Here is a 15,876-nt window from a genome sequence, read left to right as displayed (position 1 = left end):
TCTGAGGGCCCCCCAATGAGGCTGCATCGACGCAGAACAACTTGGCCTGAGCCGGTAAACAAACTTTGCCCTCCGTTAATCATTAACGAGAACTGTTGTTCTGCCCCAGCACGGGAAAACCCAGCTTAGAGTCACCACAGCGACGGGGGGAAATTCCAACCGCAGCCACAAATACACCCACTAAAAAAATAATGTAAAATTACCCACAACCCGCCCACTTCCTCTCTAGTCCAAACGGAGCCTCCCTTGAAGCCGGCGGAAAAAGCGGACGCGCAGATGTTTTAAAAAAGAAAGGCTACATTTTTCAAATGCCATCGGTGAAAGCATGCAGCGCGCTGTGACACAGAGGCACAGATAGTGTTCTCTTCAACGGCTTGTTGACATTCTGTTGTGCAGACTAGTTGGTAGCCGGCGAGAGGGCAAGAGAGAAAGTGAATATCACGTAACTTAAGAGTTTCGAACCTCTTTGATCCAGGAGAGAATCCATGTTTTGGGCAATGTGCCGTTGAACACCAAAACGGAAAAGCAAACGAAAAATAAAAAGGCGGCCCTGGCGAAATCTTGTCGAGGTGACGAGTAGAAAGGTAAGGCCACGACTGGTGGCTGGCTGGTTAACCTTTTGCTTACTGTTTGAGAGAGGACGACTATTTGTGGCAGGTTGACTAGGTGGTGAGGGGTAGAGCCAGCAATAGTGGCCGGTTGACTACACTTTGCTAGTGCTAGAGGCAAGGCTCGTTCACGAGTATTAATGATTGGGCTATAACTAATGGCTAGTTGCTTTGTGTTGGGGGATGATTAGAGTTTGGTTGGTTGTGTTAGTGATAGGACAGTAACTAGTGGCTGGCTATTTGCTTAGTATTGCGGTAGACGAGTTTAGTTGGTTACTGCCCAAACCTCTGTTCATCCCCCCTTGCTACAATGCAAGGGCTTCCTATCTGGTGTTCACAGCTTCAGATCATCTGACGGTGCAGGTAACAACCACTGACATTGTGCAAATGGGGAATTCACCATCGGACGGCAGGAACGGCCAGTCGAGGACTCTCACCATCACTGACTATGATACAACCTGGGAAAGCGAGTCCGAGACTGAGTCCCAACCAGGGGATGAGAAGAGCGGGGTGAGAGGTGAAGGAGATTCGGCGGGGACCAGGCTGGCAAGAGCGGTGGCTGATGACAATACTGCCACTAATGCTTCCCCTGCTGCTACTTTCGCTGTTTCCGTCCTCTCCACACGACCCAAACGAAGCCTCTACGCTGCCCGCGACATGCATCAGTACAGACACGGCTACCCGGTACGTCAATCATTTTCTTTGCTCAGCCCCAAGGCTTGCTTTAATTGATGATGCTGGATTTGAAGCTTTCGTGACTGCAATGATTCATATTCTTAGTTTTTTTCGGTAAAGTCACGTAGGTAAAAACATTAAAAAGTAAAATAAAATAAAAATAAAAATCACGACGTTTCGGACGTTTCGGAGGCAACACAAGCTTCCGTCAAGCTTGATACAGCTGTCGTGGCTGTGACGGTACCACCTGAAGACGGAAGCTTGTGTTGCCTCCGAAACGTCGTGATTTTTATTTTTATTTTATTTTATTTTTTAATGTTTTTACCTACGTGACTTTACCGAAAAAACCTAAGAATATGATGATGCTGCTTCCTTGATGTGTGGTAGTAATTTTGTTTTAACGATGCAATGACAAAAAAAAGGATTACTATGTAGTAGTAGCTCGTTTGCTGTTTTTAGAACAAGAAAGAGCACAGGAGTGACATGCCAAACCTGAAGTTCTACCAGAATCGGATCTGCTTCGAACCAAACGGTGAGTATTTTGACAAAAGCGATGGGTGGGGGAAAATGCATAAACGATTTTCTGCCATGTAACATTGATTGCTAGTGATTACGATGTTGCGAATGTCCATCGTGCAGGTGTGTTAATAGAGGATGTCCTCAAGTGGAAGGGAAACTATTCCATCCTGGATCAGAACCACAGCTACATTCAATGGTACACAACAGGCTACAATGTCCACAAGAAAGCACTGAACATTTACATTACAATAATTCAAGTGTATCGCATGCTTCTCTTGCAAAATAAAGATTAATAACAGTAATGTCTTAGGTTATTTACAAATCTGTCCACATATATCCATTCAACTGTCGTTTTTTTACACACATAAACAAGCCATTTATAGATAACCCATTGATTTCTAATTAGCTTAATTTCCTATCAAACGGTGATTAAATATTGTGAAAAAGATGGCTCCATATTTTACAGAGGGCATTAAAAGATTTCATACCGTAGTCTCCATATTGTAAGAAGCTCCGGACCGTCAGATGCATCTCATCTGTTGCTTTAAAAAGAGGGGAAAATGCTTATTGTAATCCATAGAATATTGTAAAGTGCATTAAGATTAGTGGGAGAAGTTTAGAGGCTTTGAATGTTTTATGCAATTTCTCACAATTGTTATTGGGACATCTATTAATGGATAACAATGCATTTCTTAACAACTGGAAATGAATTTTCACTTACGTTTGTCACACAGGCTGTTTCCGCTACGTGAAATGGGTCTGAACTGGTACGCTATGGAACTGACTTTGCCAGAGATCAAGGTATGTTATGATTCTTTGCTAAATAACCCTTACCCCGCATAAAATGACCGACTGATTTAATCATTACATTAAGATACACATTACATGCCATTTAGAGAAGTGGTTTGGAGGTCAGAATTCTGAGCTACCACTACTGAAATCCTGGGTTCAAATCCTGGCAGTTGTCTGTGATTAAACCATGTTCTCAAGTGGTGAGGTCACAGCTGGATCACCAATGAGTGGACACAAAAAAACATCAGATTAATATGGTTCTGCACTTCATAAGGCTAAGTTCTAACTCTGAGAGTTAAAGATATCAATGTCATGCAAGGAATATTTCTCTCGTATGGCAGAGAGGGTGCTGCCCTCTACGTGTAGACCTGGTTAGGGGATCGATCTGTAATATCTGCTTCCGTGGATCGTTCTAGAACACAAATGGTCGCTCTGCTTTGCGAGAGGTCTGACTGGGTACTTCTTCTGAAGAAATGATACAGATAGCACAATCTTGATAACATTTGGGGCTGGAAAAAAATATATACACTTAGCACAAATGGCAATAAAGGAATAGCCATGGTATTGGGGTCAATGTGAATGGCCAAGAGGGCCCAATGAAGTATATTATGGGGCACAGCAGGTCACTGCCCTTCAGGTTTAATGCTGCGACCCATCCAATACGGTGAGCTTTGGAATCCCCCGACTCAGCCACGGTGATGTATGTTGAACTTCTTTTGCAGCGTACGTGGCCAACCGTGCTAATCTGAGGTGTGCGAAATAGACACCGCACGATTGATATATATCCAAACCATCCTGATCCTTATTTATCTCCCTTCTGCTCTTCCGCAACAATTCCCTTCAAATACTTAGTTACAGTTTTTTTAGGTTTTTTTGAAGTACCCTGTGAGCTAAGAAGCACATAAGTCTGGATTCATCAATAAAAACACACTGCTTCTGTGACATACATAACACATCAGAGAACATTTTAATAATAATGCAAATGAAAACAAATGAAACAAAACAATTTCAAATATAACATTTCTATTTTAAAAGTTTTAGCCAATTAAAAAGGAATCAAAAAAGTGCAAGATTGGGCATAAGTGCCAGTGGTAAAACACACCGTTTTCCGAGAAACACTACATTTTAATCTCCAATAAAAATATATATATATATAAATGCGCCATCAATCAAAAACGACATTGCACCGAGCAAAACACATCAATCTTGATTTGAAGCTTTCGTGACTGCAGGCATCCATACTCTTTGGTTTCATTCGGTAAAGTCACGTAGGTAGAAATAAAACAAAATAAATCATGGCGTTTCGAACGCAACACAAGCCATCGTCTTCAGGTGAAAATCGCGATAGCCGCGATGTCTGCTTCGAGCAGCACGATGTCTGCATCGGTAAAAAAAAAAGAAAGTGCAGACAAGACAAGAGGCCACTTACAGGCAAACGATGTCCACACATCTAGTTATTTGTATTAGTGAAACACATTCCTGCGGAGGGAGCTGGTAAGAACGTTGGGTTGCTCGGTCAATGGCCAGAATCAACGGCGGCGTGGTGTATTCCGCAAATATGCCCGACTGTGAGGGCGGGCACAAGCCGGCGTGAGTAGGTTAAACGTTGAGCATAGCCCACCCTCTCCACCCAGCCCCTCCCTACCCTCCCCTCCCCACCCAGCCCCTCCCTCCCCACCCAGCCCCTCCCTGCACGACGGAAGGACAGAATAATCCCGTGGGCTGGTGTAACCAGGATGTTCCTACCAGTATTATACTTTTTTTTAATAGTTTAATATTTTTATTATTTTATTCTTTCCCTTCTACGTGACTTTAACGAAAGAAGCAAGAATATAGTATTATACTTGTTCACTCACGAGTGCCTCTGACCCCCCACCACGCAACAGAAGATGCGCGAGTCGCCCACGGTGCAGAGTCGGCTGGTGCGCGCGTACGAGATGATGCTGGACACGTACGGGCTGCGTCTCGACGACCGCGAGCGCGGCACCATTCGCCGCGCCGATCACTTCCACCAGCGTCTGCGTGACGTCTTCAAGTGAGATGGGATGCATCAGCGGGTGCCGTCATTTCAGAGAAGGCAAACATTTAAAATCGAACATGAAACGCACATCAAGGAACGCTTAATAAGAGTTTCATAATTTTACATATCTGAAAATATTTTCTTAAAAATTGTCTTTAATGTACAAACGGCCATCTCTGCCCCTTTTGCCACCCACTTCCTTGCTGCTCCTCTGTCCACTGCACTCAAAATCATAAATAATTTATTGAATGTTTTTGTTTGGGCTATGAAAATATAATGAAGCATTTTGGATAAATATTTCACGTGTGCAAGAATGAAGGTGAATTTTTATTGTAATGGGAGATTTGTTTCTTATTAAAAATCTCCATACGTGACATACCCTTGCCATGCTAAGCCCGGTGAACTTGTCATGCAATCGCGTTGCTGTTCCAGTCAATGTTTTAAAAAGTACAAATTACTTGTAACAAATTTGCTTGTTACGAACAAACATGTAACGTAGGTTACCTCGTGTTGAAGCCCTTGGTAAATGGTGCAAATTGGTCAATGATAATGTTGCAAGAAACAGTATTGCAGGAGGATTGCACCATTTAATGTCATCTTTAATTCATGTGTACGGGCATGTGAATGCATGTGCGTTTGCCATGCTTTACGCAAGTCATGATGCACTGATTCATCAAAAAATATTCTTACGCTCAAGATACATGCATAAAATTGTCCGTGGGGGAAGCCATGAGTCATACATTCATGTAAATTATCTGCAAATTATATGGCATGACATTTATTTTAATGAAGTGAACTAAAACGAACAATCAAACCAGAATGCAAATAAAAAATAAATTCTTGAATAAAATTCTCACCCTCAATTTATGACTATAACCGAGCTATCCGATTACACTGGTCAACAAAAAAAAATTCTGGCCTGGACTTTTGCAGCTGTTTTAGACTAATTTCAGGGTGCTGATTCCAAATCTGATCTCAGATTTGCTCTATCACATCTCATTTGATGCTATCGGCATAACCCATTTTCATTGATTTTACCCGAAATTAACTCTGTCACTTATGATTGCAAGTTGTTGCGAGTCAGTGACTGCTTTGGTATTAAAATATGGTGCTGTATTTTTAGGATAGTGTGTATAATATAATTTTATGTAGATATCCACATTGATTTAATATTTTTCTTCTGCAGTTTTTATTGAAAATGCAATATTTGATATCTCAAAAACCTTATGTAATAAACTGGAATCAGCACCCCAAAATTACCTTAAAACCGTTGGAATACCTTATGCCAGAAAAAGTGTATTGACCAGTGTTATTTAAGCAAACAAATTCTCTAGAGATTATTGCATCGATTACTCAACTAATCTGATGACGCAAAAATATTGAATCATCCCAGGTCTAATTGTGCCTAATGCATCAAATTGCTTCTCGAGAAAGCGATTGAACGCTTTCCTGCCGAGGATTGCATGCAGACACGTCTCTTCCACGCAGGGACGAGACGTCGCAACACCACAACATGCGGCTCACACGGGTGCTCAAGAGCCTCGGCGAGCTGGGCTTGGAGCACTACAAGGCGCCGCTGGTGCGAGCGCTGCTGCGCGTTGCACTGTCGTCCGCGTGCCCGCAGGCCGCCGCCACCCACATGCGACGCAGCGCCCTCGACTACTTTGTGTTCACCGTGCGAGACCGAGGAGAGCGCCGACGCCTGCTGCTCTATGCACGGGCCAAGTACAGGCACGTTCGTATGTGGTGTGCAGAACTTTCGCACCGTATATAGGCCAAACGTGCTAATCGGAGGTGCGTTTTCTGAAAGCCACATTAACACAATTTGCGTAGCAGGGCCTTCTTCAAAGCAGAGCCAGCCTGGCGCCTTTTTGGAGGTGCCAGGTTGGGGTATTTTTCACTGTAGAAGCCGAACCGTGCCGCCTACATCGCACACAATGAACGAGTCGAGTCGCACGTAGGTGACATGGAGACGATGTTTGGTTCTGGCTCGGCTCGGCAAATAGCCAGTGGAAAAACCACCGATACCGTGAAGGCACCACACTGGCCTGGTTTGCATGTGCCAATGGAAGAGGGATAGGATAGTAAGATTAAAGCGAGATAAACAAGAGAGAAGGGCAGTGTTTCATTGAACAGAAACTTTGAAATAGTGTAATTTAGTGACCTCTAAGTCCATTGAAGACTACTCTTCTTCTCGTCCCTTGGCCTTTTGGGCCAGTGTGACATGACCATTTCCTTCACCGATATCTCCTTGCAGTGCTCCCTCCACGTCCCTGTTCGTCGCTGTGTCTTTCGACCGAGATAGTTTTCATCCCATCCAATGCTGTGATATTCAACAAGTCAGATCGTGGCCTTTTTCCTTTCGGACGGTTGAGTGTTCGTCCACCATCCTTTGCAGAAGAATGTGACTAATTGAAATAATCTGTGTGGTTGGAGTTAGGTTGCATGGTAGGGCCATGCAATCAGCTCACTCACAATTCCTTTCACGTTTTCAGTTTTTGTAAAGCAGGTGATCGTTTTTTTTGTGTGCAATACTTGTAGGCCGGAAGATGAGTTCGTGTGGGGACCACCGGTAGGGAGACTGACTCGCTACGCTCACCTCGTCACACCGGATTCTGACGAGTCCGACCGAGAAGTTGAATCTCATGAGGAAAATGAACCTGCGAGGGACTGCCAGGGAGAGGAGCTCTTAGAAACAATATGTGATGCAAGCAGAGAGGACGTCCATCAGAGTGCTCCACAGTCTGACGCTGGCTATGATGACATAGGCTAGTGGTGAGTACAGTCACAAACATGTTACCGACCACGTCATGTGCTCCCTCTTACTCATCTCTCCATTTCCGGAGTCCTACTCAAACACCATCCATTTCACGTAGCTCCGAAACATTGTATTTAAAACGAGGCAAACTGTGTGTACGTATTAACAGCATACAGGGAATACCTGCAGAGCCGTAAACTGGCACTTATTCGCATATTAGTCACAAACGGCTTTTACATTTTTATTGTAAGTGAATACAAGACAGCACAATAAAGATATTAATTATTTAAAAAGAGAAAATATCATTATGTACACTTTTTAAAATACATGTCTATAAATCTGCACATTTTTCAAGCATGAGACAATTTGCCTTTAGACTACAAGAAAACAAACAGTGGCTGTATGAAAATATAACTGTACACTGCAGCAATCGCCAAATGCGCAATAGTCACAAAAACACGAGACACACTTCAGAATGCTCTTCCACCTTCCATACAAAGGGCATTCAGATTTTGCAAACCCATACAGAATTGTCACTGAATGAGAGTCAAGTGTTAAGTGCTTCTGTGAGTTTCTGTGGATCCTGAGAGTCAGTCATGAAGCTCTGGTGTCATTACTGTGTACTTTCCAACATTATCGATTTAAGTGGTAGGCTACCGATTTTTGAACTCTCTTGCTGCATAGCTATTTGCAAAGGTAATCGTAACACATTCTAAAAAAAAAATTTTACCTAACTTTTTTTTCTGCATACAATGTTAGCTTCGAAAATTGGAATGCCTTCAAAGGGTTTAAACATCGGCGGCCTACCACTTAACTTAGTAGGCTTGACAAGTACTGGATGTTTACACCATTGGAACCTCATTTGCCAGTAAAAAATATGATAATTGTTTTTTTACCCTTCTATCTGGCAACAAAACTGACACCTTTTTTACAAGGAGTCATGTTTGCATAGACCACAATACCTGCAGTCATAATGCAAACAAAAAACATAACTCTGATAATGTATTGCATTATGACTGCAGGTATTGTGGTCTATGCAAACATGACTCCTTGTAAAAAAGGTGTCAGTTTTATTGCCAGATAGAAGGGTAAAAAAACATTTCTCATATTTTTTACTGGCAAATGAAGGGTAAAAAACCAATTATCAAGTACTGGATGTAATACTGTGAGCTGGAGGGTGGTCAGGCGACGGGGCTGTGGCAGAGTGGGCAGACGGCGCGCGCCGCAATGTCTCGTTCGGCGGCGCAGTGCTTGCACACGCCGCACATCCAGAACTGGAAGTCGAAGATGCGCCGTCCCGTAGCCACGCACAAGGGCAGCTTATCCTCGCCTCTGTGGATTCAGGAAGAGTCGCAACACAATATAATAAGTACACAACATCGTTTGGGGTTATTGTGGAGCACCATGGCTTTTAACATTTATAAACAGACCTCTGTTCTGTTTCCACATACAAATGAAATATTTTTTTAGTCATCGGACTATTGGCTTTCCCGACCAATATCCAGCAGCGTCTGTTTAACACGCCTAAGTCTGCATAGTATCACCTCTAATGTCTAACTTTGTAATTTCTTACAGATACATGAATCTTCAGAAACCAGTTTGAGAACTGGTTGTCATCGATTACTTGATGCACTGTTACATACCTATTCAACAAAACGAATGCAGTAGATGACAATCGCCAGCCAGTATGTAAAAAGGTGGCCTGTGTGCAGTGTGGGATGCTTTCCAGCGCCTGTCTATGATGGGGGTCTCTTGACAATGATGGACGAACAAAACTACCAGGTGGATGGTGCGAACAGGGTGCTTGCGTGCACGCGCAAATGCCTTACAGTTCGAGTGATACCGCGGCAGCACTGGGGTCAGACTGGCCGCGTGCCGGCGGGTCCTTGGGCGCGTGCCTCGTGAAGATCTCCACTGCTAGCTCGCGGTACGGCCGCAGCTGCTCCTCTGAGAATCCCTCCAGGGCCTCGAGGCGGAGAAAGGCGCGCGAGCACGTGGCGAACGAACGGCTCGCGACGGCGCACAGCGCCAGCAGCGAGTAGGCGTCGCTCGGTGGCAGGACGTCCTCGTAGTCGCACAGTAACAGTGCTGCCAGAGGGGCGGAGGAATAATGGATTGTCAGAGACATTCATCGTACGAGAGCTGAGGCATCCAATAACATGAGTCATTGATTGCTCGACTGATTATACAATTGGATAACACAAAGAAAATAGTTGGGCTCATCGCTTCCAGTGGTTTCCACCACTGTTTCCATGCGTGCTGCTGGATGGGAAGTGATGGGGCACGGCTTGGTGACATCAATAGAATCATCCACATCACATTGGGCACAGTTTTTCGGGAGTTTATGCCTTCGTGAGGCAGACTGGGGGAGCTTTCAATTTTTTAAAGGGGCCCGATTAACCGACCACGCATTTTTTTTTCATTAAGCAACTTAATACATTAATCATCCTGCCCAAGTGAGCTAAGAGCAGGAGAAATTGCTAGAAGGGATCATGGCCATCGGGTGAGACCGACTATGGAATGGCAGCCAAAGGAGGGAACACGAGCCAGAGGATGTCTACACGTGAAGTTGAATCGATGAGATTGGCTCATGTGTCGGGGCGAGATGGATTCTGGCATTGCAAGACTATGAGGGAGAGAGACCATCATCTAGCAGTGAATAGATCGTGGCTGTTGAAGATGGTAAAGTTGATTTTGGTTTCAAGCGGGACACTTCAATAAAGAAACTTTAATTTCTACTTTGTTTTATCAACTTTCTAAACCGTTTTCAGGACATAAAACCACCAATTTTAGCAACAACCAAAACGTACTGGAGACGTGGAAATTTATAAAATTTAAAACATTTGCAGGTGGGCTTTAGGAGTTCGTTGGTGAAATATATGCTGTACTGTCTTGCAATATGATCACGACGAGGTGGTTTATGAACTACTTCGTAGTTTTTTTCAGTTGCGCTGTATAGCTCTCTGATATGTTGAGGGTTGTAGTACATATTGTACTGTATGCCGAATTTAAACTATTCAATTGCCAAAGAAGCTCCCAACTTCTTCCTATATTAAACGTGTTGGTCGCGACGGTTGCACTAAATTTATTTCTTTTGTCAAAAGAATGACCGAGTGATCGCCGCTATTCTTGTGTCCAACGCAATGAGCCCCGACGGGTGCCCACCACTGTGCCCACCGCTGTGCCCACCGCTTGCCCCACGCGCGTGTACCGGTGCGGGTAGCGCTCTCGGCCTGCCCGGAGCACAGCTGTCGCTGCGCCAGCAGGTAGAAGTGGTAGGCCTCGGCGCCCCGCCATGCCCCATCAATCAGCCGACTGTCATCTAGCGCCGCGTCCTCTTCCAGTAGCCCGGCCAAAGCCGAAGATGCCTGCCAATAAAATTAAACGCGCAATATTAAAAGGCGTCTCGGCTGAGGTGGCTCGGTGGATCAGGTGGCAAACACCCTTGTCAGAGCACTGAGCAAGTGATTAAACCAGGTTCTCCATTGTAACCAACTTGATGGTTTCAGCTTGGTCACTAATGCCGACAAAATAAACCCCATTGGCTTAAATTCAGTTTTTCACGCAATTCAACATACTTCTAGTTTTGAAGATAATATGTTCTTCTGTTCGTTGACATGTGGCAAACATCTCTATAGCAGGGCATGTGAGAAGGCGGAGTAACCCTGCTTATTATACGAGGAAATTAAAGTTACAATCAGAAGTAGTTGGGGGATATCGGTTTCCAGAGGCTCGAATGTGGGTTGATATTACTGCTTTCTGGGAGAGTTCTGAATGTAGATTTCTCCATCTCATGACAATACCATAAGCATTCTTAGAATTGGGAGAGAAAACATATAATCTCAGTTCAGAATCACAATCTTTATGAAGACTGGAGGAATCCGATGAGCTATGGAGCTCTTTTCACAGATGTATACAGTATGGGTGGATCAGCAAGTTACAACAACAATACAAAAACGATAGGAGTGAAAAATTGAGAAAATGGTAAACAAGTTACTAAATATAAATGCATATTAAATACTTTCATTATGTAAGTCAAATTTATCAAGCTAGGCAGCAAAAGCAATAACAAATCAGTCCCAGACCACACCAAGATAACACTCATGAAAATTGAACTATCGATACACAGGTAAGGATCAAACTTACTACGTGAAGCAAGACAAATTAACAATCTTAAGCGTGAAGGTTTGACATTCAGGTAGGGGCTTTTAATGGCACATGCTGCCCTCACTCACCTCCACACGCTTGCCCTTGACCTTCTCCCTCTGCCCGTTCTTTACCTGCTCGTGGTAGTTTTCTACGAGCAGTGCGGCCAGCACGTACAGCTTCTTCACGCGCAGGGGCTTTGTGCGTTTCTTTGCCTCCTCATCTGCGACCTGTAGCAAATAACACCCTTTGTTAATCATCTCACGGAGCCTCAACACCATTATTCGGGAGGGTCCAGCATTAGGATGTTAAGCAAATTCCATTAATGTATGCCTTCAAGTGGAAGCAAACTGTAGTCCCTGGAGAGAAACCTCGCACTAATATGAGGTGGCAATACTGGAAGCTCCAATCTAGATTGCTGTACTGCCTGACCACCTCAAATATCGCACCGCACCTCTGATAAGCACGGTTGACTACGTACGGTGCAAAAGAAGTTCAACATACATGCAACTACATGTAGCATGACTGTAATCTCATTGAGTAAGCTGTACATGTACAGTACTTTTTTCAATCCACTGTTCTAGATGATGGCCTCCCCACACACCCCATGGGTCATCAGGGGTTATTTGACCGTACATCGCCACGCTGATCAGTGTGGGTTGGTAAAGGTATGGAACATAGATGTTAGAGCATAGTAGAGTAAAACAATGGAGTATGGTTGCAGGTATAGCGGTCTATGCAAACATGACTCCTTGTAAAAAAGGTGTCAGTTTTGTTGCCAGATAGAAGGGTAAAAAAAACAATTATTATATTTTTTACTGGCAAATGAGGTTCCAATGGTGTAAAGGCTGAAGATGTGCAACCTTGCCTGGAACATGAGTTTGGCAGCGTCCAGGAAGCGATTGGCTTTGCGGTAGAGTTCTACGGCATCCAGACGCTTGCCCGTTTCCAGCAGATGGCCCGCGTACTTGGCCAAGAGAGAGCCAATTTCCTTCATGTTGTGTGTTTGAGCCAGATCCACCGCCTGGTTCCACTGTGGGTGGGGCAGGGGGGGGGGCAGTGATGGCAAATGGTACAAAAGTAAAATTGTAAATACCACTTTCAATCTTAAGGAGTAAATAATGTAACGTATTTGTCCACATAGGTGTCATGGAGTCTCTAAACACTTTTTCACGAAGTCCTGTCTCGGGAGGTTTAGTAATGATATTTTTAAGGAATATTTGGCATGTGTAAGTAAACCGAAGGAGGCCGAGAAAATCTCGTGCATACAATCAAAGATCTTCAAAAAAGGCAATCTCAAAGGTCCACACACACAATCAACATATACAAAGATATGTCCATGAAAAATGTATTTCTTACAATCTCGTGGACACCTCACAGCCCAGCAGATTTGGCAGTATAACAAAAGTGTATGATCTACTAACCCTAAGCTCCAAAGCGCTGGATTACAATATTTTCGGCAAATAGAACCATGTGACAAGGTGGGATGATTTCACCTGGTTGAGTTGCACACACGTGTCAACGGCCATCTTGGGCTGGTTGCACTTCAGGTAGGCTGCCACGGCCTGCTCGCACATTCCCACCGTCACAAACATGTGTGCGACGTTCTGCGACCACACGGGCACAAGACACACGCCATGAATTAGAACGGCAAAGTGGTCAGTAGATTCACCAACCAGATGGTTTGCACTCAGGAGTTAATTCTGCTGCAAATGGATGACTCATTTTAATTTCACCTGTTAAAACGAGTAGGCCACTGTGTGTTGTGTCAAAAGAAATGTTTACATTTCTAACAATGTCATTGTCCAGAAAAACATCACTACGTTTTAACGCTCTTTCAGGAGGATCAGGCTTTGAAATATATGACCAATAAACCTTTTAATGAGTATTTTGAATATGGGAGGATGTCGAGAGAAAGTCCATGCATTAGGAGGGATTAACCCACATTTCTGTACTGCCATCTCCAGACCAACTCACAGCTCAGAGGGTTGTCAGTCTTACCAATACGCATGACCCACCACCCTTGGGCTCCAAAGTGCTGCATTACAGGTATGCACTACCACACCTGGATTTAGCCACCAGTAAATATCAATTAATCATTATTTACAGAGGAAAGAAAAAACCTACGTGTCAAGACTCTTTTAATGAGGGCCCTGCTTTGGAAAATTTTACCAAAATAATGTTTGGAGTAGTCCAATGACTTCTCCCTTCTACATTTATCTGCATAAGGACATGCCACATCTCAGCAGGTTTTCCCTGGCTAAGTAATAAACTAAAGTGAGCAACGTAGTTGTTTTTCATGCCGGTACCGTCAGCAGCTTGTGATTCTCAGGGAGGGACGTAGCCAGCCTCTCCAACCCGTCATAGTCCTCCAGCATGTAGTAGCACTCGGCAAGCCTCTCCTGATTCCGCCCCTGCACGTAGTACTGCACCGCGTGGGACCTGCATTTCGATAGGGGCGCATTGGGGGCTTTGATATGACTATTAACAGCAGCCTATTCTCACATCGTCGCTTTTACTAGCGTTCGACAAACGAGTCAATTTGTACTCAGTATACGCCGTATATTGTGGCGAATATTGCATTTTGAAGAAAGAATATATATTTGGGATGACTGGCACAGATAAAGCAGAAGCTAAGCACACCCCTGGGGAACAAGGCCAACTATGCTTATATCCAAAGTGTGCTTTTGCATTCGAATTGTCCCTTCGTATTCCCCCCAACAGTGTAATGTAAGGATGTATTTCATTTGTTAGAACTTTGCTCCGGTAAGATGTGCATAGATCAAACTTTTACTGGAATGAATAAATGGTTGCAGGAAGTGAGTGACAGGGGGACAAATCTGAGGGGACATCACAGAGTCACCCAGTGAAGAACAGGGGATAAGGATTGGACTTATCATGGGTGGTGGTGATGATGATTAGGATTAACTAAAAATCCATCTTAAAATATTTACTCCAAGTGAGTAGCATCTCGTTACTGGTATGAACAGCACAACGGGCACTATCTTTATAGGCAACACGTACAGTCCTGTGTACCACACCACTAGGGGGTGGGGGGGGGGGGGTGTACCACTTGTGCCGGTCAGCGAAGTAGTCGCCGATGGCGTTGTAAGCGAGCTCCAGCAAGGTGTCGTCTGCGTCGCCTGAGCCCGTCTTCAAGAGCTGCAGGACTCGGAACCAGTCTCCCAGCTTTATCCTCAGATTCACTGCCAGGTCACTGGAGGCCATGATAAGTTATGAAGGATATGTAAGAAAGTTAGTCCAACTATGTATACACAGTCTAGATTTTTTTTATTTTAACAAAGATGAGCTTCATGAAGACGAGCTTAACAGCCCTGTTAACATGAAAGAAAATAAGCGAGCTTCATTAAACCAATTATGACTAAAGTGTAAAACTGGGTAAAAAGGGTTTATCACAACTTGTCACATTTTTACTCTTTTCCAAGAGGCTGTTTATATTTTAACATGACTTGGTCAAAATTATTGAGCTCAACGAACTTATATATTTTTAAAAGTAAAAATGGGCGGAGACTGGCGGTCAAAACAAGACATTAAAATCCAAGTTTGTATCAGCTGGATAATACAACTACTCAAAACAATGCAATTCATGTTAATGTTGAGATATTCTTCATGCCATGACATAACCTCGTATTTTTGTACCTAATTTTCACGTGTAAAAAAAGAATGATAAACAATGAAGCTGTGCGAGTCACACACCGGCGGTCCATGTCCAGGTACATGCGCTCAGCCTCCTCAAAGCGGCTGAAGTACGCCGCCACCTCCGCCTGCTTCATGGCCTGGCTTTGGAGGCTGCCCAGCCGCTTGACAAACTCGAGGCCCTGGAAGTCCTTGCAGCGCACGCACGCTCGCTCCGCCATCTCCAGGTTCAGCTGCTTCAACGCAGCCTCTGCAAGGAGACGCCTACATCCGAGCCGAGTGGACAAGTGGGAAATGCTGTGCTTGGAGCTCTCTTGATGTGTTTTCAGGTTGTACTGCGTGTTGTTCAGCATGTTGTCTGACGTTTAGCTCCACCTATCTGGAAGCTTCTTCTTAGCGTTTTGGAGCCAAACCCGGTAGATTCTTCAGAAATTATAGTTCATTCCCAGCACCGTGGATTCCAAACGTTGGGACATCATGCAGCATAACTCATGGTTCAACCCAAAAAATAACATAGTAAAGCTATACAGCACTACCACACAAAAAACGGATGCAGCACTGTGCTTAGAACTGTGCCAAGCATAGTACTGTTGAAGCTAATGGAAACAATAAAATATAAGAGGCTATGATGGTGGTGGTGTATTAGCACAGGTTTAAAATACACTCAACAAATTCATTGGCACCTTTGCTTAAAACCAAGC

The 15,876-nt window shown here is 44.1% G+C and overlaps 2 protein-coding genes across 5 annotated transcripts in view; one reads left to right on the top strand and one right to left on the bottom strand.

The window, feature by feature from the left end:
• The first annotated feature begins 240 nt into the window (after positions 1-240).
• LOC133352889 (opioid growth factor receptor-like) lies at positions 241-9,242 on the top strand. 3 transcript variants are annotated; one of them, XM_061568882.1, is made up of 9 exons: positions 241-584; positions 1,022-1,292; positions 1,743-1,815; positions 1,923-1,998; positions 2,537-2,603; positions 4,481-4,629; positions 6,103-6,345; positions 7,156-7,389; positions 8,948-9,242. In XM_061568882.1, exons 2-8 carry the CDS (start codon positions 1,266-1,268, stop codon positions 7,385-7,387), a joined length of 867 nt encoding a protein of 288 aa, XP_061424866.1. In that variant the 5' UTR covers positions 241-584; positions 1,022-1,265; the 3' UTR covers positions 7,388-7,389; positions 8,948-9,242. The 3 variants fall into 3 exon arrangements, with proteins under 3 accessions (XP_061424866.1, XP_061424865.1, XP_061424864.1); XM_061568881.1 differs by having other exon boundaries at positions 972-1,292; XM_061568880.1 differs by having other exon boundaries at positions 241-1,292.
• WDR35 (WD repeat domain 35) overlaps positions 7,600-15,876 on the bottom strand; it is a 23,415-nt gene continuing 15,138 nt past the window's right edge. For both annotated transcript variants that reach the window (XM_061568801.1, XM_061568802.1), the window contains 9 exons: positions 15,236-15,439; positions 14,589-14,735; positions 13,828-13,960; positions 13,015-13,125; positions 12,387-12,551; positions 11,608-11,748; positions 10,584-10,740; positions 9,202-9,460; positions 7,600-8,704 (listed from right to left, as the gene is read on the bottom strand). In XM_061568801.1, the coding sequence (XP_061424785.1) occupies positions 8,554-8,704; positions 9,202-9,460; positions 10,584-10,740; positions 11,608-11,748; positions 12,387-12,551; positions 13,015-13,125; positions 13,828-13,960; positions 14,589-14,735; positions 15,236-15,439 (1,468 nt within the window). In that variant the 3' untranslated portion in view covers positions 7,600-8,553. The remainder of the gene's footprint in view (positions 8,705-9,201; positions 9,461-10,583; positions 10,741-11,607; positions 11,749-12,386; positions 12,552-13,014; positions 13,126-13,827; positions 13,961-14,588; positions 14,736-15,235; positions 15,440-15,876) is intronic.

The sequence above is a fragment of the Lethenteron reissneri genome, chromosome 42 (genome assembly GCF_015708825.2).
Source record: "Lethenteron reissneri isolate LAM-NWPU_2019-01 chromosome 42, ASM1570882v1, whole genome shotgun sequence".
In the NCBI taxonomy this organism is placed as follows: domain Eukaryota; kingdom Metazoa; phylum Chordata; class Hyperoartia; order Petromyzontiformes; family Petromyzontidae; genus Lethenteron; species Lethenteron reissneri.
This window is presented reverse-complemented; position numbering and strand designations above follow the sequence as displayed.

Coding starts and splice junctions, on each gene's coding strand:
- LOC133352889 (XM_061568881.1), top strand. CDS start 996: ATGGGGAATTCACCATCGGACGGCAGGAACGGCCAGTCGAGGACTCTC. Junction 1,293..1,742: donor AGTACAGACACGGCTACCCG/GTACGTCAATCA, acceptor TGCTGTTTTTAG/AACAAGAAAGAGCACAGGAG. Junction 4,630..6,102: donor CGTCTGCGTGACGTCTTCAA/GTGAGATGGGAT, acceptor TCTTCCACGCAG/GGACGAGACGTCGCAACACC.